The sequence below is a fragment of the Callionymus lyra genome, chromosome 17 (genome assembly GCF_982586985.1).
Source record: "Callionymus lyra chromosome 17, fCalLyr1.hap1.1, whole genome shotgun sequence".
In the NCBI taxonomy this organism is placed as follows: Eukaryota; Metazoa; Chordata; class Actinopteri; order Syngnathiformes; family Callionymidae; genus Callionymus; species Callionymus lyra.
The window spans coordinates 12078701-12101158 of NC_141834.1; the positions used below are offsets into that span (position 1 = coordinate 12078701).

The window sequence follows — 22458 nt, forward strand, 5'->3', positions numbered from 1 at the left end:
CGCCTTATGTAAGACCCAGGATGTAAACAGTCGGAAGGCGCACATGGCGACCACAAAAGATGATGTCAACTTTCATACGGAGGGAGGGAGACAAAAAAAAAAAATACACCGCCTTCATTCAAAGCACACTTCTTCCCATCGTAAATATTGTCCCTTCTTTTTAAGGGGTGAGTGAGGATGGACCACCCCTCTTTGCGGCAGGTCACCGCGTTGTTGTCTCCGCATGAGGATGTTATGTATAGAAGGGAGAAAAGAGGGTGTCTCAGCGAGGGGAGGGGGAGATGTATACGAGGAGAAAGGGAGTTGTCAGACAGGCGTCGCAGACCCTATGCAGCGGGTGAACAGAAAAAAAAAAAAAAGACCCCCGCACATTTTTTTTTTTCCTGTAAAGAAAAAAAAAGGGGGTTTTGCAGCAGCAGCAGCAGCAGCAGCGCCGGTGAACAAAGAAGCGCTCACACAGACTCGCCACGATGGTCTCGACACACAAACCACGCCTGGCAGCATCACACACCCAAACTGCAGTTTTGACAACAATAACATCCATATTACTCCTTTACATTCCCTCGCTTCCTTTCAATGTTTGAGGAGCAACAAAGTGTTTATCAGTTAATAAACAAAGGATTAAAAAAAAAAAAATCGGGTTTAAGATCTTTGTTTTTGTTTGCTGTTTTGTTTTGTTTTCGCACATTCCCCCCTAAAAGTCATATGATGAGTAAATGATCACTTTGTGTTTTGTTTTTTTTCAATAACATCTTTACACGAGTTTTTATTTTATGACGTAACTGCCCTTTGAATCAAAGAGCATCTTTAATCTAAACTCTGTTTATATAATAATGTGCATTTCTAGTAATTCTCAATTCAATTAGTTTAGAGGAAAAAAAAGTTAGCTGAAGAGTTTTTGTTGACTAATAATCTGAGCTCAAAGTCTTGTTTTTACCACTTTTAATAAAGTGTTATTGTATTTCTTAACCCAAACATTTTAGGTTAGGTTAGGTTAGGTAGAACTTTATTGACATTGTTTTTTACCAAATTATCCACAGCAAATACAGCAATTTTTCATTAAAAAAAATCGAAATAAAATAAAAACAAGAACAAAGAGAAATAAAGCGAAAGAACAAGATGATAATAAATGATAATTTAGCTTCCTATATTCATTTTTAAACATTGTTTTGATAACCAATATGTTTACAAATATGACATGATTCTTGAGAAGGAGTTTTATAAGAAGCATCTTTTGTAAATTAATATAATTTAAAATGCCTAATGCGATTGAATACAATATTATCAAGTATATATTAAGTCATAAAGAAATTCACACTATGCACGTCAGGGGTCTCGAAATTAACTGGCCAGGACGGGGTCACCAGAGTTCATTCTTGGGGGGGGGGCAGTAGGTTTTGTTCTGAACGTCATGATACATTATTTTATTATATACATGAATTATATTCTTTGTTTAATGTTTAATGGATTTATTTGTGTCGTTTCACCGTCAGTTTTGGGCCATGATTGTGCTATTTTTTAATGAAATCTGTTCCATCTTCATCATACAATCAATGTTATATAAATAATAACTTTTGATGTGATAATATTTATTTATTAACCATCTATTGCTAAACCAAATTGGATTCCCTTGCTCTCATAATAAACATTAGACAATAAATGGAGGGCTGCGGAATATTATGTCACCTGCCACAAATGGCCCACTTGCCACAAGTTCATGAAGTTTAAGATTGTTTTGACAATGACAGGTGAGAATGAAAGACAGGTATCAAACACCGAGGAAAGAAACCCGTTTGAACTTTCTGTTCCTACACGACAGTCGCGTTAATAGCAAGGAATGACAGTTAAAACTAGTTTCGCAGTTTGGAATTCTTGCACATGAGCGTGAGGTCATAGAGATTCAATTTAAAGCACAAATATAGATCCTTGGCTGTGCGTCGTCTCCTTAACAACCAGACAACAAACATTCATATTGCTGTGTTTCGTATGAATATTTTAGCGTCTCTGTTCCGACGCCTTCTGCCTTTTAATAACACTCACAAATATCATCAGGGCCTTAAAATAGAATCAGGTGTTTGTGTACGTCTGAAATGCTGGGGACTAGTCTGTGTTGTTGGTGGAGGTGGGGGTACATCCCCAAGGACCAGTCGCAGATGAGAACCCACTGGAGAGTCTGGCTATGAAGCCAGGATTAAATCACCCCCCTCCTCTCCGTCCACTCCCACCCAACAACAGGGATAACAAACAGCAGCAGGAGGAGAGAAGGATAGCGTGATGGACCAGAGGGTGGGCCCAGGGGGTCTGCCCCCAATCCCCACCCAGCGAGGGGACCAGGGGATTGGGTGTGAGCGAGGACCGGTTCCGGGCTGTGTCCAAGAGGTCACCGGGATCCATTAATGGGGTCTTAAGGGAGGAGGATCAATAAGAAACATGGATCCGGGATCATGTTTCCTCTCAATGCCTCTTCCTCTCGTGATGTGTGAGTTTAAAGATGTGATTGATGCTGATAGCCATCGTTCCGACTGGTTCTGATGGACTCGCCTGATCCCTCCACATAGCTGCAGGCTGCATTTATTATTTCTGCTTAATGTGTGTGTGTGTGTGCGTTACGTGATACTTGTGAAAGCACGAGTGAGGTCATGTTTCTTGCACATAAAAACTCAATGATCTTGACCATCTGGCCGAGTGGTCCCTGCTGAGTCTTACCCTGAGCAGAGGTGTATGGGTGGTTCCCAATGAGATGGTATTACGTTTATTTGTTTTAAAGATACACACGTATAACTAGGCTGTAAGAAAATGTAAATACACTGATATTCGCAATATTTTCTTTCATGGATACTGTATCGAGTTTTTTCCTCCAAAACATACATTTATTCTTTGTTTTTTTTTGGCTTTTGAATCGTATTTTATTTTTGATCATACTTAATGTTTTATATTTTGTCTAAAACATTTTGTTTAGATAAAGATTAGATCAAAAATGTACTATTAACATGCAAATATTGACTTCTTTTGTTCTCTTTTCTGTTACAATTAAACTTCTGGCCGCTAGATGGCAGCGGCCGTTATGTCCTCCGCACCTTAAGGAATAATGAAATCTGGCGAGATCCCGGTGATGACTGAGGATAAGAGGATACAGTCGACTCCAGCAGATCTTTAAAGCTAATGTTTGGATATAGTTTAGTTTCAAAACAAATGAAAGCAGTTACGACTTTGTCAAGAGTCATGCGGTCTGTAAATTCTGCAACACCAGAGTCAAGTACTCGGACAATACTACAAATATATTCTTGTTAATACAGTATCACAATATATCGTATTTTTGCCCCTGTATTGTGATACACATCGTGTAGCCAGATTCTTGAGAGTACATATGCCTAGTCATTACGTCCTCCACTGCTAAATGAACAATGAAATCCTGCAAGATCCCCGTAATGACTGAGGATGAGAGCATACAGTTGACTCTTGGCTTTAAAAGCTGATGTTTGGACATATTTTGGTTTCAAAACAAATAAAAGCAGTTACAATTTTGTCAAGAGTCATGTGGTCTGTAAATTGTGCAACACCAGAGTCAAGTACTCAATAATACTACAAATATATCTCTGTAACTACAGTATCAACATGTCGTATCATTACCCCTTATCATAATGGGTATGTATTTTCAAGATTCAATACGTATCACGATACAGGGGCAACGATATGATATTATACGACTCAAAGATAATATTGATCCTAATGTGTTGCTAAATTTGACGAAGAAAAACACTTTTCGAAAATCCATTTCTCCATTTATTTCAACTGTGAAAATAAGGTTCCAGTCCAAAAAACTTACAGTATCGCAATATATCGCAACGTAACGTATCGTCGCTAAGTACTTTCAAATTCACACCCCTAATCTGACGATACGATACGTATCACGATACGATATGTTGCGATTAAAAGATAATATTGATCCTAATGTGTTGCTTAAATAACACTCTTTGCCAAAGTTCTTGTAACTATATCAAACCATTTATATTAACTATATGAAAGTAAGGTACCAGCCCCCCCGAAATATTTGAAGTACTCGGGCAATACTACAAATATATTGATGTCCCTACAGTTTCAGTAAATATGGTATCGTTGACACTGTATCGTGATACATATTATATCGCCAGATACTTGCCACCCTACATATAACATGATATTTTCTAAATAAATTAATAAAATACACAACTTCTTTTCATTTTACATGAGTGGTCAGCAACACAATACATTGTTCAATAAAAGACAATGTTTTTTTCGTTGTTTCTGTTCATTACGAAGACTTTCTCAATCGCAGCAATGCTCCATTTACAGAATCAGATGACGAACAATGACACTTTATCTTCGGATCTGTCAACATCCCACTTTCTGTTTGCTTTGTTGCAGGCGCACACATGCACTCGAATCTCTTTGTTCCCGAGTCCATGCAAACATCGCCTCCACCTATGGACAGTTTGTCCCTCAGAGCGGATAATGGGCTCCGAAGAACCGGCGGGAGAACCCCAGAAAAGGACACTCCTTTTTTTTGACTTCCACGGCCAGATGTCCCTTTCAAGACTTCCCCGGTGCCCCTCGGTCCCTTGAATGCGTCTCGGCGAACACAAAGGGACGTGTTGGCTCAGCACCACGTGCTGATGCCACGCTGAACGGGCTCTCCGGGATGATGTCACACTTCATGCTAATGACACCACATCCCGGTCCAGTAGGCAGCTGTGGAGCAGAACCAGCTCAACCAGTCCATCCAGAGGCCGACGATTGTCTTGGACTGGCTCCCGAACCCAGGAGGAAAACAGAAAAAAAAAAGTGTGTTTACTCGTGTGTGTTTGTTGCTTCTTTGAGGGTTATTGTGGAGGAGCACATGCTCTGCTCGGAATATTACAACACAAGGAGGAAAAAGTGAACAAAACAAAGGGGGTGTGGGGGGGTTAGAGAGGGGTTGTGGTGCCACACATCAACAGTGTGTTTGTGGCGGTTATTTCAGGGTGAACTTCCCCTTCTTCAAACACTTCCTGGAGCTTTATTTGGAGCTCCAAAACCTCCTATTTGGTCGGATGATGTTTGTTCGGAAAGATGATGCCACTTTTGTTTATCGCTGCTGCGAGAGTCACCGTATAGTGTGTTTACAAGAGCCTCATTGTGTTGCTTGCATGAGTCAGGCGACTGTTGTCGTCCCGTCCAGTGGTTGTGTGTGATTTATCAGCACATATATCATTGACTTGTTAGGACGAGTGCTGTCATTCTGGCACGAGTCCGCGAGTGGAACGTCATCATGTTCACGCTTTGTCTAATTCCAGGTACTGCTGGCGATTCTTCAGCGAATAATGAAACATATCCAGGCATTTCCAACTGATCGATTTGGAGAAAATGTATCATTTTCATTGACATTTGACTTTGTCTGAGTGACTTAATCCTGGATTGATGAATGGATGGATGTTTGAGTTGAGCACAGGTGAGGACATTTTCCAGTTGTGAAGCACAAACAAACTATAAACCTGTAACTGCTAAATAATAATAAAAAAGATAGAATAAAATGCATTTAGAGAATGAATAAAAAATAATTTAAAGTATAAATCCAAAGAATAATTTATACAAATATAGATAAATATCATTTTGACATTCTATTTATTTATATATAATTTTATTTTATACATGAAATGTACATAGATACATATATTTATATTTTTTATTCTAAATATAATTCAATAAATATGATGATGACGATCACAATACCTTTGTTTCCACATTATGTGAATATTTTCTATTTAAACTACTGTAGAAATACTACAGTTATTAGTTGTTGTTGTTGTTGTTGTTGTTACAATTGTATTCTTGCAAAAAAAAAAACAGAAAATGTTTTGTTCCACATTCTTAGAAATCCAGCTTGTATTTTACAAGAAAAAAAAGTTTTTAGACTAAATAAGTATTTCGGTTTCCATTATTTTCAATCTAAAAGTACCAGTTTTGTATTAAATCTAAATAATTCCTATTTACTAATTCAAATTAAAATGTGTTTTAGGTTTCCATACATTTTCACAAAATATTTAACAATTTAATAATCATTTATTAATTTGAAACAAGCCTTTTTTAGGTGTAATACACGTTTTGTTTATTAATTAAATTGATACTTTTATAGATATAGTACAAGCTAAGGCTGGGGTGGATGATGAATATTTAGTTTGAACTATTGATGAATGATGTTTTCAGGAAAGAATTGTGAGTTAAAAAGAATATCTTAAGCTAAGAAAGATAAAAAAAGATATTTACTGTTTTTATTTAAATAAATCTTTTTCAAAAAATGCTTGATGTGGTTTTTTACTGTTTAAGATTCAGGATCCATGACTTTTTTTCTTTTTTTTTTCTGCAGCTTCAACAAAGAGAAAGTGACGTGTTCAGAGCTCAGAGCGACTATGACATCACCGGCAATACGGGAAGCAAGTGATGAGGTGAGTCGGGCTCATCATCAGCTGTCTCACTCTCTGCACAGCATCAATATGATTAGAGTGGAGAGAGGGAGACGGAGAGAGAGAGAGAGGGAGAGAGAAAGAGAGAGAGAGATGACCTAATACCCGCAAAAAGCAATGAAGTCATACCTGACTCATACTCCCAGCTGACACCAGCGCTCCCAGTGACAACATCTTTGTTTGTGCTGGTGGAGGATGAGGTGAGGAGGAGAGCGAGGGAAATAAGTGTGTGTGTGTCTCAGCAGGTGATGTGTCTATGTAGGACTTTAAAGGAAAAACACAACGTCTCGAAGCTTTACTTATGTCTAGGAAAAAAACGATCAAGTCATATAAAGATGACTTTATTAAGCTGAAATAAAAGTTAAACTTAAAGTCGTTTTTTTCTCACTTATTCCATCCAATTAGGTTTAATTTAACTAGTTTTGTTAGTTCATATGTTTTGAAGCCAACTTTTTATGTTCATATCTTATTTTACACACAACATATACTGGTTTTTTGTTCATCTATTTACCATTATTACACATATACTGTAAATCAAAACAATAAAATATTGTATTGTTGAGTTATTCACCAGTTTTAACTCAACTCAACTCAACTTTATTTATAAAGCGCTTTAAAAACAACAGTCGTTACAAAGTGCTGTACAGTGACATAAAAGAAAGCATAGTCAAAACACGCAAAGGTAAACACAATATCAAATAAAACAAGTAAAAAGCACTAAAAAAATAAGGGTAAACAATAAAATAATACATGTTACTTAGAACCTTTAGTTTTAGACTAATACGTTTAAAAAAAGCTATTTATTCTTTTATGCATCATGTGGCTTTGACTCTCAGTTAAAAATAATTAAAAAAAGGAAACAGATTTATGTCCATTCTAAACATATTTAAGGTTTAATTTTTGGGAAATAATGCATTCATTTTATAATAATTTAAAAGGTTGTTTTTTTTACTCTATTGTATTTTATTTAACTAATATTTGTTTCATCACATTAAAAAAATCTGTGTTTTGAGGAATTTGGATTTAACTTTTGTTATTTATAATATATATACTTATAGTTTGTATAAGGTCTTCTAAAAACTTTTTTCCTATTATTTATTTTTTAAATAGATTTAAGTTTACAAGTTTTAAGTTTGTTTAAATTTGTGTTTTTTTTTCTCCAGATGCTAGTTCCTTCTTTGAATGAGAATTTTTTTTTTATTTCTCACACGAGTCTCCTCAGCCTAATCACATCCCACAATGAATCTGCTCCTGGACCCGGCGATGCCTTCAGGTGCCCTCCTCTCCCGCCGAAATTTACGAGCACCCAATGTAAACAAACCATTTACAGCCGGGGTTACATCGGTCATGCAAAATTCATGCTCGGCTGTTACATAATGATAAGCATGTCCACGCTGCGCTGGGCGAAATATCTCCGACAGCTCACTAAGCTTGTTTATAATCTCCCCCCCTTTTTTTTGTTGTTGTTTGTGTTTAGAATGAGTTTGGATTTATGGCGAGTTCAGCGGCACCATCTGTGGGGTTTGATAGTTGATCGGCTGGCAGACGTTCCGGTCGAGAGGAAGTCTTGGTTTAGTGGATGCAGATCAATGCACGATCTTATATAAGGTCATATATATAATCACATTTCTAACTGCTAGGTAACAGGGGCATCCCCAGATTTACACGAGGGCTCCGACGGAGGGATCCCTGCACCCCTAAATAGTTAAGACAACCTTTAGAATGTTGACCTTTGACCCCTTTATATGGACATCTTAAGATGTTTTTATTTGTTCAGGCTTTTCCTTGATTTTCTGGAACTCCTGTTGTGTTATCAGTTTTATCTTGATCTTTAAAGTATATACTTTATTAAATATTGTTTTGATTGTTTAAGCGCTTTGTGACCCTGGTCTGGAAAAGCGCTATACAAATAAAAATTACTTACTTACTTACTTACATTGAATCCGATCATTTCTGGGAAAACCTCGTGTAACTCTCTTTCCAGGAAGGAAGGAAGTCTTGGCTATTCCTGCAGTGGGTTAACTTGTATTTATGAGTAAAAATTTAAATAATAAAAATTGGTCGGTCATACTTTCAGGGTCACTTAAAAAAGTCAAAACATCACTTGAGTGACATATTTATGGCTCTTGTCCAGAAACATCATATTGAAACAACGTTGTCCCCCCCCAACTATGACTCGATTCTTTTTTTTCTTTTTTTATAATGAATCTATCCAAAAAAAAAATGGTTGAGATCATATATCAGCTCATCAGCGTCCTGGTAAACGATCAGTATATCCGGTTCGTCCACTTGGGGGCGCTGTCAGCTGCGCCGCAATTAGCAGGAGGCTAATGAAGCGTGTCTCTGCAGGTGCTGCAGTCTCCACACTTTAGGCTTAATTTTACTGCAAGGAAAGAACGTTTTTTTTATGGATAACCAGCGAACTGTCGGATAGTTTGGACCGTGTTCGTGTCCGAGGGGTCATCTTGGTCCGTGGAGTAAAACAAAAAAAAAAGGAGTAAATGCAAAAATAAAGAAACAAGGTAAGAAAGTGAAACATTAACCGTCGTTAAATAGATCCGTTTTTTTAAAAAAAATCCTATGGCTCACTTTTTGTCCGAGTGACTTCGTTTCATCGTGTCGTGATTTAAAAAAATGCTATTTTTGAGTCTGAACTTGTTGACCCGGCTTGTTGAGACGTCTGCCACTTCCGGTAGACGCCGGTAGGTGGCGCCCTGTCTCGCTCTCTCCAGTGGCAGCGGGTGATTCATGAGCAAAGATGTTTGTTGCAGCATCGAACAAAACAACAACATTTTAGCACAGTCAGTTAAGTTAGTCAGTTAAGACTGATGTGTTTCTTTTAAATTATTGTATGCTTTCTATGATGTTTAAATTAAATAAAAATAAAAGTAGCCCCATTTAAGACAGACTTTTTACTTTATATGTTCGATCACAGTGTTGTGTTTACGGTCTATAGCCACGTGTCAATATGTGGGTCACGTCTGAAGAGACAAGAATCTATATAGTTTTAAAGTTTAATTAATTCACCCTACATGATGAATGGTTTGGTTTCAAATGAACCTTTCGACATTATTAATGTTGCTTTCATTTGATAAAATGTAAAACTAATAAACTAATGTCCTATTTTTCTAAATTTTCACCATTTATCCACACCAGTTGTTCTTTATCTACATTTATAGAAGTTATAAAATAAATATCAAGTGCTTTTATTACATTTTTATGCTTTTACCATATATTTCTGAATAGTTAATATATAAATAAATTGAATATTAAATGCACAAAACATGCATAAATAACAATAAATAAAAGTGTTAACATTTTTACTACAATCTTGGGCAATAACTGGGATAGAATCCAACCTATTTTAACTCTTGTCTCACGATTCTAGAAAGGAAAAAAGATCGTAAACTGAACTCGAACTCACCCTGAGAGATTTCCTAGGAATAGTGAAATAGCTGAATAATGAGTCAACTAAATGAGTGGTGTATAGAACACCGGAAAGGGGAGTGTTTTTGTGTTGTTTATTTAATGGGTTTGACTTTTTAGTGTGATATTTGTAATGATTAATGTGTATTTGATAACTTTTAACAGCAGAGATTACTCTTGTGAACAGTTATCTCCCTAAAACACACTGTACAGCCCCAATTAGAATGTTTTACCTAGTTAGTAGGTTATATTCATCATGATCTATTTAAAAAAAAAAAAGTATATTCAGTTGAGCAATAATAAAAATGATGTTAGTTGAGAAAAAAAGTATGAGAATGTAAACAAAAAGTTACACAGCGGGTCAAATTGTGTTTTTATTTAATGAACATTTGGTTATTCATACACTTCTGATGTCATTTGTCACACAGAGCTGTGGACAGCCTTTTAAATCAAATATTTATTCACATTTAAGAGCTCAAATCAACTTCAACCAACACTTAAACAAGATGTATTTAATAATTTTGTTTGAGTTAATTGATACTTTTTACTGAAAAAGTGAAAACGAAGTTGTCTTTGGCAACAGTTTTAAGTTGCTTCTCAAGTTTTAAAGTACACACTTTTAAACCATGAGCAACCGTGACTCTCTCTCGGTGCCATCGCTCTCTTTCGTCCAGACGGCAGCAAATCGTTGGTTCCTGGCCGATTCTCAACAGCTACTCCATTGTATTTTGTCTGTGTTTGGAATGCTGCAGGGGCAGAAAGAAGGACAAAGGAGAGGCAGGGACAGCACGACAGTTTTTGGGTTTATTTGGTGAGTCGAAGCTGTCTTTTATTGTACGAGTGGATTTCTCTTGATACTAGTTAAATTAAGTTTATTAATGTCTCTTTGACAGTTTGTTTGAACAAGGCTAGTCTGTTGAAAATGGAGATGTTTGTCAATTATCATGGCTTCATTGTTGATTTTCTGGTGGTGACTGATCCTGTCGAATTTAAGTTGTTTTGAGCTGACAACCATGTTGAGGAGCTCAGTCGTTCTCTTGTCAAAATGATCCAAAAACCAAGAATAAAAATTAAAATAACTGCTCAATATTGTTGAGTTTTCGATATATGACTTATTTTACGGGCCGGGCTAGAATGCAAAGCATCTATATTGGTTCCCACCTTCACTTTTGGTCATGAATTCAGGGTCACGACCTGAGCACATGAGCGAGGATCAGTTGGAAGAAAACATGGACTGGAATCCTTTTGTGTCGTGGGATCATCAGAGCTACTTTCATATGCTTTTATAACATATTTCTTACCAAACTATATCACGATTTAAGTTCTTTTTTAAATTCCTTATTACAATGCCGGACTCTTCAGTTCAGGAAGTGCTCCTTTAAATCTCTATAACTTCCTGTTTGTGGTTTGTGAAGTGAGCCGGAGAGTGCTCCGTGGAAAAGGGTTCTATGAGTCAGATTCGGACTCTGACGAGCGATTTCCAGCCACAAAACAGCCAGACTTCTCTCCAAACACAGGAATGCCATCTTGTCTAATCCAACCACGTAAACACACTCGTCAATTCTTTCCAACGTGCGACGTGAGCAGACTTGTGATGTCAATGACTCCACCCTGAGACAATGAATAAAAGCCCGAGCTCGGCTTACCATCATGAAGAGTTTGACGGTGACTTTCAGCAACTTTGTTTTTACTTAATTTTCAACGGATATTTTCTTACCGGGACTAATCCTTTCAGCCATGGATAATGTTTCCATCCATAAAGGTAAATGAAGAGTTAAATACTTGTAAGATTAACCTATTTAAAATGATCTTATTTATATATATTGAATTACAAAATGAGAATTTTGTCAAAGGTCAAGCTGATTATTGATGTAAGTTAAAGGCTTGATGATTTCATGTTGTCAATGTATTTTATCTGCTGGTTTACATGCCTCCCATCACTCGTACATCAATCCCACAATGCACTGCAACAGTTATTATGAAGGCAGAAGTCTCAAATGTATTTAACATCATGGTGTGTACTATTGTGTGTCACTTCTTTTTGTGTGTGTGTGGATTGGTGTGTATATAAAATTGAGCATTAAGAAAAGTTTAGATTGCTATCAAACTACTTTATTTCTAGTTCAACTCTACATACAAGTTTTTAAATATCCTTGTGTGAAAACATTTTGTTTGCATTTTTTACGGATCTGGGTTTAAAAGTTTCCGTAGTGCTTTTATGTCCTATATTTATTAATTAAAATTGTTAAAAAAATAAAAAAAACTTTAGAAAATTAGTTTTATGGCATAATAATGCTTTTGGTGTATTTTGTTTTAAATTGTAATTGTAATTTCTTCTAAATTTACTGAAAATATGAAATAACATAGAATCAAATTAAAAATGTACAAAAATGAAATGCCATGCAATTTAATTGTTTATCTTTAAATAAAAAAAATTAGAACATAGAATCAAATAATAAAATGTATAAAAATTAAATGCCACGCAATTTAATTATTGGCATAACAACGCTTTTTGGGAGAATTTAATTAGAATTTTTGTTTTGAATCTTTAAATAAAATTAATTTAAAAACATTGGACAATATCGAATCAAATTATAAAACTTATAAAAGTGAATGTCACACAATTTGATTCATGGCATAATAACGGTTTTCTTTGGGATTTTGATGTACAGTATTTTATATTATATATTATAGTTACAATAAATTAAGACAAAGGTTATTTTTGAATGTCCTTTTATTTAGTGTTTTTAAAGTTTTCCCATCATATTAAATTAATTTCCCTTCGTTCTTTTTTAATGACGTACATAACGTGGCCCCAGAGGACTTGTCATTGCGATGTATATTCTGGGGGCGACGGGGGCTGATTTTCCTCGGGCACCTGTGGGGGGGTGGCTGCTCAGGATCACCAGCACCGACATGTTTTATTGACGGGCCACTTACACCAGTCAGTGGAGGTGGCTGTGAGAGAGAGGGAGTCAGAAAGAGGGAGTCTGAGCGAGGAGAGGAAACTAGAGGCCTGCTGCAGTGAGAGATCCAGTTCGGCAGCTGCTGCCGTCGTCTCGCCCGTGACTCCTCCTCAGCCAACCCCACCCGTCCCCGTCCCTGCACCGCCTCCTCAGCCAACCCCACCCATCCCCGTCCCTGCACCGCCTCCTCGCTCCCTCTTCAGCAGGACGTACATGTGCAGCAACAACTAGCAAAGGCAGTTGAGGGCAGCAGCCAAAGGCGCACACACCCACCAGCAGACAGCGAGGCTAACCTACTCAACTGATCCTCTTCTGTACGATCCTCCGGGGTATGTCACTCACACACACACGCACACACACACCTACACACACACGCACGCAGCCGAGGTAAGATCCAGTTTGTTTTCATTGGTCCGTAGACCAGCAGCTATTAACAGTTTGTGTCTCGTTGAGTTATTTTAATTCTGGCTCCTGAACCTCCTGAAACTTTTAACAAGCCGCGAGTCGTTAAAAATTCCAGCTGTCGGACAATATTCAAGTTTCGAGAGCCTAAATGAACTTGAAGAGCACTCTGGGGTGGTGAAGGTTGTGCTCCCGTGGGTGTGGATGATGTGTGTGTGCGAGTCGTTCCTCCCACTGGGATGTACGTGTCCTCGCTTGTACTTTTTGGTGAGGATGTGATGATGGAATGGATTTCACTATTAGATCCAATTGGAGCTTCTTTTTTTTTAAATATAGATTCAAGACACTTTTACAATGAATTACTCTGAACTTTTTCCACTTTCAAGCTTTTGAATTTAATTATATTTTTATTGTTTGTGATATGAGGCTATAAATGTTGATTTAAATAAAAAACGTTAATACATTTTAAATAACTTAAGCCTTGTATGATGTATGCATTTGTTGTTCTCTTCATTCAAACTTGTTTTTTGCTGGAATCATGGTTTGGTTGGCTCTGTAGTAACTTTAACAAATATATATATATATATATATATATATATATATATATATATTTTTTTAAGACAGTTTTTGACTTGTAAAATCAAAACCGTATGTGGCTTTAAACATGAGGCACCAAAAATGAAAATCCCCAAAGCTTGGATAGTAGTTGAGTTGAGGTTGCGTCAGCTGGTGTGTGAAATGTGTTTATTCTGCATCGAAGTCAGCAAAGTGGCTCGACTACTTCAGCAACATTTTTTATTTAATGGCGCTGGCGAGAAGACCGAGAAATGATCTTAATGAAGCGACTGTTGCTAAGCTTCATAGACAATCACTGATCCAGGTGCAGTAGTAGTAAGACTTAGCTGTTAGCTTAGCATTTGGATAGCATGTGAAGTTAGTAAATAGAGATAAAAAAAAAGGACCACTTTGAATAAAAGTCGCTTTTTGGTGGACGATGGGGACTTGCGGGGTATGTCGCTTCAGGTTTGGCAATACTTTTTTTGGAGAAAACCACTGAAAACCTGCCGGTCAAGATGCTAAGCTATTGGGCTTCTAACTCATCACATCGTATGCGTTTGTGTCTTCTCGTCTGGACTATTGCAAAAGTTTATTTTCATGTCTTAACAAGAAGCAGCTGTCTCGCCTGCAGTTGATACAGAACTCTGCAGCGAGAATTCTGACCTGTTCTAGTAGAAGAACTCACATTTCCTCCGGTCCTTAAAACTCTTCACTGGCTTCCAGTTTCTTTCAGGATCAACTTTAAAATTCTGGTTCTTACTTTCAGATATATTCATGGTCAGGCTCCTCCTAACATTACTGATCTGCTCCAGCCTTACACCCCAGCTCGGGCTCTGAGGTCTGTGGATCAGAATCTACTTATGGTTCCACGCACACGGTTCAGGACCAGAGAAGAGAAATCCTTCCAGGCTGTTGCTCCTAAGCTTTGGAACGATCTTCCTCTTTCAGTTGATGGATCTACTGACTCCTTTAAGAAACATCTTAAGACCTTTTTATTTGTTCAGGCTTTTCCTTGATTTCCTGGAACTCCTGTTGTGTTATCAGTTTTATCTTGACCTTTTAAAGTTCAACTTTATTGAATATTGTTTTGATTGTTTAAGCGCTTTGTGACCCTAGTCTGGAAAAGCGCTATAAAACTAAAAATTACTTACTTACTTACTAACTCATGGAGGGTTGTAAGGGATGTTTATGTTGATTCCAGAAAGAAAAAAAAAAAAGGAAAGAAAAATGGCTCCGTTGACGTCACGACAGCCATAGTAGCTGTTCTGCCAGACACTGGAACATTTTTTTTTCCCCCTCTGAACTCAGCTAAAGTTTCAGAGCGGGATCCGAGGTCTTCCAAGGGAAGTCCAGTTGCCAACGCTGACTCCTTCTCATTGTTCCTTTCCACCGCAGACTGTGAGTCACCCTCTCTGAACCATCGCCATGGAAACGCCGAGCCAAAAGCGCGCCAGCCGCGGCGCCACTTCCCCCGCTCGGATCACCCGACTGCAGGAGAAGGAGGACCTGATCAACCTCAACGACCGCCTCGCCGTCTACATCGACAAGGTGCGCTCCCTGGAGTCGGAGAACGCCGGGCTGCGGCTGCGCATCACCGAGTCGGAGTCCGTGGTCAACCGGGACCTGAGCGGCATCAAGGCGGCGTACGAGACCGAGCTGGCCGATGCCCGGTCCACCCTGGATAAGGTGGCCAAGGAGCGAGCGCGCATGCAGCTGGAGCTCAGCAAGCTGAGGGAGGATTACAAGGAGCTGAAGGCGAGGTAGGAGTCGCCCATGTTGTGTTATGATGCACTTTAGCTTTGTTTACGCTTGACAGGAATTTTAAGAAACGTATGTAGACTTGTATCTGTTTGTTCACTCGTTTGCTGCTGGTATTGTTCCAGAGAACATTCACTTTCTTTTCTCAAGGTCAGTTACTCCATTATTTGATTTGTTTAACAGGATTAAAAATGTACTTTTCATCTTTGCTAAACGTTGTCGAACTATTATAAGAAGTCTTGTAAATAAGTATTACTCAAGTATTTGAAGTAAACATGGCATTTCACTATAAAGGTTTTTCCTTTATTATTATTATTCAATCAGAAATAGTATCTTCAATTTAAAAAAAAAATCGCCATGAAATTAGCTTTAACTCAAAATAGATATTTCAATAAAAACCCTTTTTTTCTATAAAGAGATTGTTCATTAATAGTAAACTTTTTGATTAAAATAATCTTATGATTAAAGTAATTTTTTTGTTTTTGGGCTAAATGATGGTAGATTTGTGTCTTAATTATTAAAAGGCAACTAATGTGAATCTTAACTCTCCTGACCCACTCGCATGTTTAATGTTGAATTATTCCTCTCCAAGATACACCAAGTCCCTCATGACCATGTTTTGAACCAATTATTTTATTTTAAGTTCTCGCTCGTCAGAAATCTCGGCAAAAGAGAGGTTACGAGAGCGGGAGTCCATTATGACGCTATAATGGGCTGTAATCCAGCCCGGCTTCGTTTATACAAAGAGTCTCTTGGAGTTTTACAGGATTAATGACGCGCGGTGACAAACCCTGATGTTTGACCAATCACAGCAGAGTGGGTGTGGTTATGGTAAACAAGATTTAATCTCCAGTAGAATGAATTGTTTTAGTGGGCGAGGCTTAAGAACATTTTCTAAAGTCACACATTTAAATATTTTTTAATTCTTTTGGCCACAACTGTAAGTTTTGTCTGGAGGGCAGTGGAACACCCTCGTATTTCTAGCAGGAATGCAGCGTAGAACTGGCGATCATCACGACGGATCACTTTGTGTTTCTCTTCAGTTAGCAAGTACAGTTGTGTCACATTCCACCCTGAGGGATTTTTGGAAGAAAAAAAAAGTGACACACCTCCACTAGAACTCCACCTTAACCACACACACACCCATGTTCTGTGTGCACGGCTGTGGACCTCTGCTAACCATGCGAGACATTTCTCACAGTGGAGCGACGATCTCGACGAGTGATCGGGTTTAAGTCTTTACGTTTGTATTGTTCATGATGTTGCTTTTTAATGAGGGTGATGATATAATTGTGGCACTTTTTGGAAATGATTTAAAGCCTACGATTGACTTGATAATTGTTTTAATCGGTTTATAATTGTTGATCAGTTGTCGTTTGTTTTTTTTGCTCCGGGCGACATAGGAGTTCCAAGATACTATCAATCCTTGCTAGGTTCACTTCAGGTAGCTTGCGCCCCATTTAAGGTGTTTCCTGTTGATAGACCAGGTATTTAGAAGATTAAATCTGGGTTAAATATTACAAGTTTAAGCCGAAGAAAAACTTGAATTCATAGTAATCGCATCGATAATGAAGGACCTCCCACATGCTAAGCTAACATTTCATTTATGATCCATTTGTTCTGCTTGTTAAACATTTAGCCTGGGTCCGCCCTGAGGCCTCCTCCCGGTTAAACATGCCTGTCGTGCATCACCACTGACACGCCCCGATTAGAGGTCTGAACCCAACTGTCGCCTGAATATCGAAACACGGGCAACATTCACACAAAAAACAAAACTATATACGTGTCAGATTCTTTGGGTCATGACCCTGATTTATAGACACGACAACAAAGCAACTGGAACCTTTTAAAAAAAAAAACATGTAATATATTTTTCAAGTTAAATACAGCAATGACACGTCTTGTCATCAAGACCCATGTCATTGCATGAAGGTACAAAACCCTCGTCCATCTGTCAGTGGTCTGTAAATTTACCTTTGGTGGAGGCAGGTGAGGGAGCTTGTTGGAGATGAGTCATGTTCTGTCCTGCAGCTGTAGGTACTCACTATAGATGGAGAAATAGTTGAGCCAAAAACTGTTTTTATTTTATAAATCTATAGCTCCAAACTAGAAATATTAGTTAAAAGAAACACAGTTTCATTGTCCAAGATGGAGATTGATGAGTTAGTTATGGATGACAAACTATTAAATCATTTGAAAGAGTAAGTGGAGGAGCAATATGTTAAAAAATAAATAAAAAACGACAAGTTGAGAAGACATGGACAAGGACAAGCCCCTTGAAGGTCAAGATGAAGCTTGGTTTAAAGCGAACACTATAGGGATTAAAACCACATGACCAGGATGAGACCCAGACTTACAGGGGCCAGGATTAAATAGTAGGAAGAAAGACTTCATGATTTAAAATGACAAGAGATTGTAAGTGAAACAGCGAAGACTCTTAAAGTGATCAAGACATTTTTTTTTCTGGTTAAAGGCCAAAAAATAGATGATTATGAAATAATTAAACTTGGTTTAAATCATTTCAAAACTACCGTTTTTTTCCTCTTTTGATCATAACATCAAGTTCTACGTTTTTTTTTTTGCTGTGTCATCCTAACCAGATCAAACGATGACTAATGCTAAACAAATGATTTCTGTTGAAGTCGACCATCTGCGTTGATTATTTACACACATTGTTTAGTGTTGATGCCGGCGTGAAGACGGAATGAGTCAGTTTAGTCGCTGCATCAGTTAAACCGTGTTGTTTGTTAGGTTGCCATGGAGGCGTGTGTGTGACTCTGGATCGGTCTGAGGAATGGGCTGACTCCAGACTCGCTGACAAGAAGTGGGTTTATAAATAACCTCTTAACGGCGTAGCCTGTGACTTTCATCATTTTCTGCTAAACTGTAACAACACGGAGCAACAGGTGGAGCTTGTTCAACCGACTGGACGCACCTGTTCTTCCCGAGGGCACGGCACTACATCTCTGAACACACATTAAACATGACTAACCGCTACGAGAAACATCCGCCTGTCCTCTGGCGTGAACTCAAACCGTGTGACTGCTGCGTCGCCTTCTTCTGAGGCTCAGACATTTTTATTATATGTTGTTTAAAACAAGGCTCAGTGAAGCAGATGAACAATCTTGTAAATCTCTGACCTTCAGCTACACTGCTGGCTGTGAAGTTTAGTGTCGTTACATCCTTCTTATTGCACTTTCACCTCTTTTAGAAGTCCCACAATGCACTGCAACAGTTTGCATTATATATATATGTGTACTTGTTGTTAACTTTGTCTTTCTCATGTCCAGTTTGTGATCATTTAAGAAACGCCAATCCTTTATTTTGACTGTGTTTTCAGTCCGTTCAAAGATCTTTGTGGTTATTTTTTCGGATACTTGTTGTTTTTTTTATATTTAAAGTTGAAACGCCTGGAAAGAAACGTACACATATTTAAAGGAACTGAGTTGTTTGGACTGGTATATATTATAGACCATTTAAATTTCTGGAACAATAAGGATTTAATGTTTTTTATTTGTTTAATTAAACTATAATATTAATGTTGTGGTTATAATAAAAGTAGCAGCTTAATAATGTGTTTAAAATATTAAATTAACTAAACATAGTTTCACTACAACTTTTATGAAGTCTTTTATGGATTTTTTTTGCAGCTATTACTAACCAATATAACAGTTAAGAAATACTATTAAGGAAATCTGAAGGAAGCTGAAGGTATGACATGAACTAAACGATGGTACAAGTTGCCAAACAGGATTTATTGAATCGTTTTGTATTTGCTGGCGGAACTTGTCGTATAAGGTGTGGAAGTCAATAATGAGATTTTTATTTCTAATTCGGTGTTACTTATCTCGTGACCAGATTTACCCTGAACTAAACCTCCTTCAAACATTTGCTCTTTATTGACTTTAAATTTAGTTAATACACCCTTTCTTTTGTTAAATATTACCACAGGTCACAGATCAAAAAACGACAGACTTTTTTGATCCCGTATCTGTCCTGGATCTGATATTTGAACCTGCGTCGTCATCACTAACGTAGAAGGTGTTGAGTTTCATACTGGTTTGCTATTGGAGGAGATGAAAAGGCAAATGAAGGCTGGGATTTACCTCGGGTGAGTTAACCACACCTGTGAGTTTTGGGTGTGTCAGCAGTTGGATCAGACAGTCCATCTGAGAGAACAATGTGTTCAAATAATCCACTTTTTAGAGCTGCCAGACTTCCCAGAATCCTGTAGCAAAGAACCCCATTGCTCAAGTTGCTGTGGTTTTAATGCTGTGGAACATTCGATGAAAGGCATCAAAGATTTAAAAAGGGAAGCTGTGTGATGTGTTAGTCATAGTTTGGTTCGGCGCTGCCGAGGAAACTACAAACACGTCTCTGTTTATAAATGCATTCCATTGTTGATGGAAGTATGGATAACTTGGACTTCACTGCAGCTGCTCGATTGTAGCAATGAAACGCTCTCGTCCTCTTCCTAAAATGGAGAGAATTTAAACTCTTATGATCTTCCTCTTTGTTTATTTAAGGAAGCTGTACCAGCTGGGTTCATTATTATATACATCCAGTCCGACAAGAATGTCCTATGGGAGGATCAGTAGTGAAAGTTGTTGACATATCTTGTTATTAGAATTTAGTAAAAATGGGCGTGGTTCTAGTCGGGCGTGGTCCATGTCACTCAGCTTCTTTGGCCATTTTCTAGACTGGGTTCTGAGAACTAGTGTAGGTTTTAAGTCTTTGAGCAATTTTCGCCCCTCAGAGGTATTTTGGGTATCTTTTAAATTGTAATTGTAAAAAAAAAAAAGGGTGTATATATAGATATATACATGTATTGTAGTTTAAGTTGTTTTTTGTGCGACTATATTTATGGTAGAACCCGGTGAGAGGTCGACTACTCTGGTCTGGCAACTATTTGTTCTCCAAGCTCGTTACAAATGCCACGATGAAGACCAGATGTGTAGAAGTATGTGAGCTATAGCCTCATTTGCACTGTTTACTGCAGTGGAAATAACAATCCTGGTTGGAGTCTTTAGGGGTGAAAGATTCTTCACGAAAATGAGGTTGATGTTGGCAGGTCTTTCCTTCTTTACGTTAGTTTATAGAGTTTCCATGGAAGCCTTGAGCCCGGATGACTCACTCGCTCGTGTTTAGGGAGGAAAATCTGTTAAAGATGGCTGCTGAGTCTCCTCCCACTGGTGAAGTGGGTGAAGTTGCCTTCTCCTGTTTCTCTTCCATCTGGTTTGTTATATAACTTTTGTTTCATTTCCAGCCCTGGAAATCTGTCCCAGCTAAGTTTGGATCTCTGGAGTTCTGCTGCAGAATCTTAAAAAGCTCATGTTGATACTAGTTTCCATTGATCATCAGAGAATTCTCTGACGATTTTTATCTCATTCACGAGAACACATTTTAGCTATAAACTATTTCTTTATTCAATGATTCAGTTGTTTCTTTCCACCCTCGCAGTGCAGAAAGCCTCCCTTTGTCATTTGTGTTCTCCTGCTCAAATGTCATTCAGGGTTAAATAGAGAAAGTGAAATTAACTTTACTGGCGTTGAATGCAGACCAACATAAAAATGTGGTTTTGCAATAGTGTAATCGTGTTACTCTGTGCCAGTTTAACGACTCTGTACTCACTGTTGCTCGCCAATTAAACTGGAAAAGTTTGTAGTGTCAGGCTTGAAAATACTGTACTTTAAAATGAATGGGTTTTTTTTTCCATTATGCATCACTCGTCTCTTTTATCTTGGGTTTTCTTGTTCTGTTTACTAAAGATAATTATCCTGCTTTTATCTTTGCTCTTTTAAACAGGCACATGTAGCATAAGTTGTACAAGTATGAAATCATATCTTAAGGGTAAAACCTTCAGCCATATTTATTGCTCCATGCAATGGAAGTATTATTCTGTCAACGGCTATGCGGCGTTGTTTAAAAACTTTTTATGGCTTCTTTTTGATTCCAGTTTGAGTTTCCTTTAAAGAAAATGAACTTTGCTGCTCGATAACTCTTGTCATATGACTCACAAAGTAGTCGGGAGGAAGTATTTTCTAATCAAGAAGTACTGGTTTGTTAAATCGGGCATTCAAACCAATGTAAGAATTGAAACAGTTGGTTAGTAGTTTGTTCCTCTTTTACTGTTCCAGGCAGTAGTTTCATGTAGAAGACAATTTTAATTATATTTAATTTATGAACATAACATTTTATTTATTTATCGCTATTTATATTAGGGGTGAGTATTGGCAAGAATCTTGCGACACGATACAGGGGGAACGATACGATATATTGTGATACTTTGGGAAGGATATATGTTTAGTATTGTCGAGTACTTGACTCTGGTGTTTTTCCAGACAACATGACTCTTGACAAATTTGTTTTCAAACCAAAATATGTCCAAATATCGGCTTTAAAAGCTGCTGGAGTCGAATGTATCCTCTCGTCCTCAGTTCATCATCGGGATTTGCGGGATTTTATTGTTACTTAAGTTGTGGAGGACATGGGGTGAATTTGAAACATAAAAATGTATGCTGTGAATATTTGAATGTTAATAGTTCAAACAAAAAAAAACACAACACTTTATTGAACTGTAAATAATAAAAGAACTTTGGTAAAAAAGAATAAGCCCCCCCTCCCAAAAAAAAACATGATTATACACTGCTTTCAAATATCAATACTGTATTGTGGGTAAAAAAAATATCACAATATATTGCTGTATGCATATTTAGACACAAACAAAGATATAAACCACTAATTTATATATTGGTATGTTTAATTACAACTACTATTCATCTTATTTGTTTGTTTTGAATGTGTTGTTTCATTCCTTTTTTATTTGTATAAATGTAAACGTGTTGCTGCTTGTTTGGATTGTTCAGGCA

At 37.6% G+C, this 22458-nt stretch overlaps 1 protein-coding gene across 2 annotated transcripts in view; it reads left to right on the forward strand.

The window, feature by feature from the left end:
* The first annotated feature begins 8854 nt into the window (after positions 1 to 8854).
* Positions 8855 to 22458, forward strand: part of LOC148062480 (lamin-A-like) — a 30423-nt gene continuing 16819 nt past the window's right edge. The window contains exons 1-2 of one of the 2 annotated variants that reach the window (XM_087778842.1): positions 8855 to 9001; positions 15227 to 15591. In XM_087778842.1, coding sequence (XP_087634968.1) covers positions 15257 to 15591 — 335 coding nt within the window. In that variant the 5' untranslated portion in view covers positions 8855 to 9001; positions 15227 to 15256. Of the gene's footprint in view, positions 9002 to 13056; positions 13201 to 15226; positions 15592 to 22458 lie in introns of those variants that run through there. The other variant, XM_087778841.1, reaches the window with a different exon arrangement.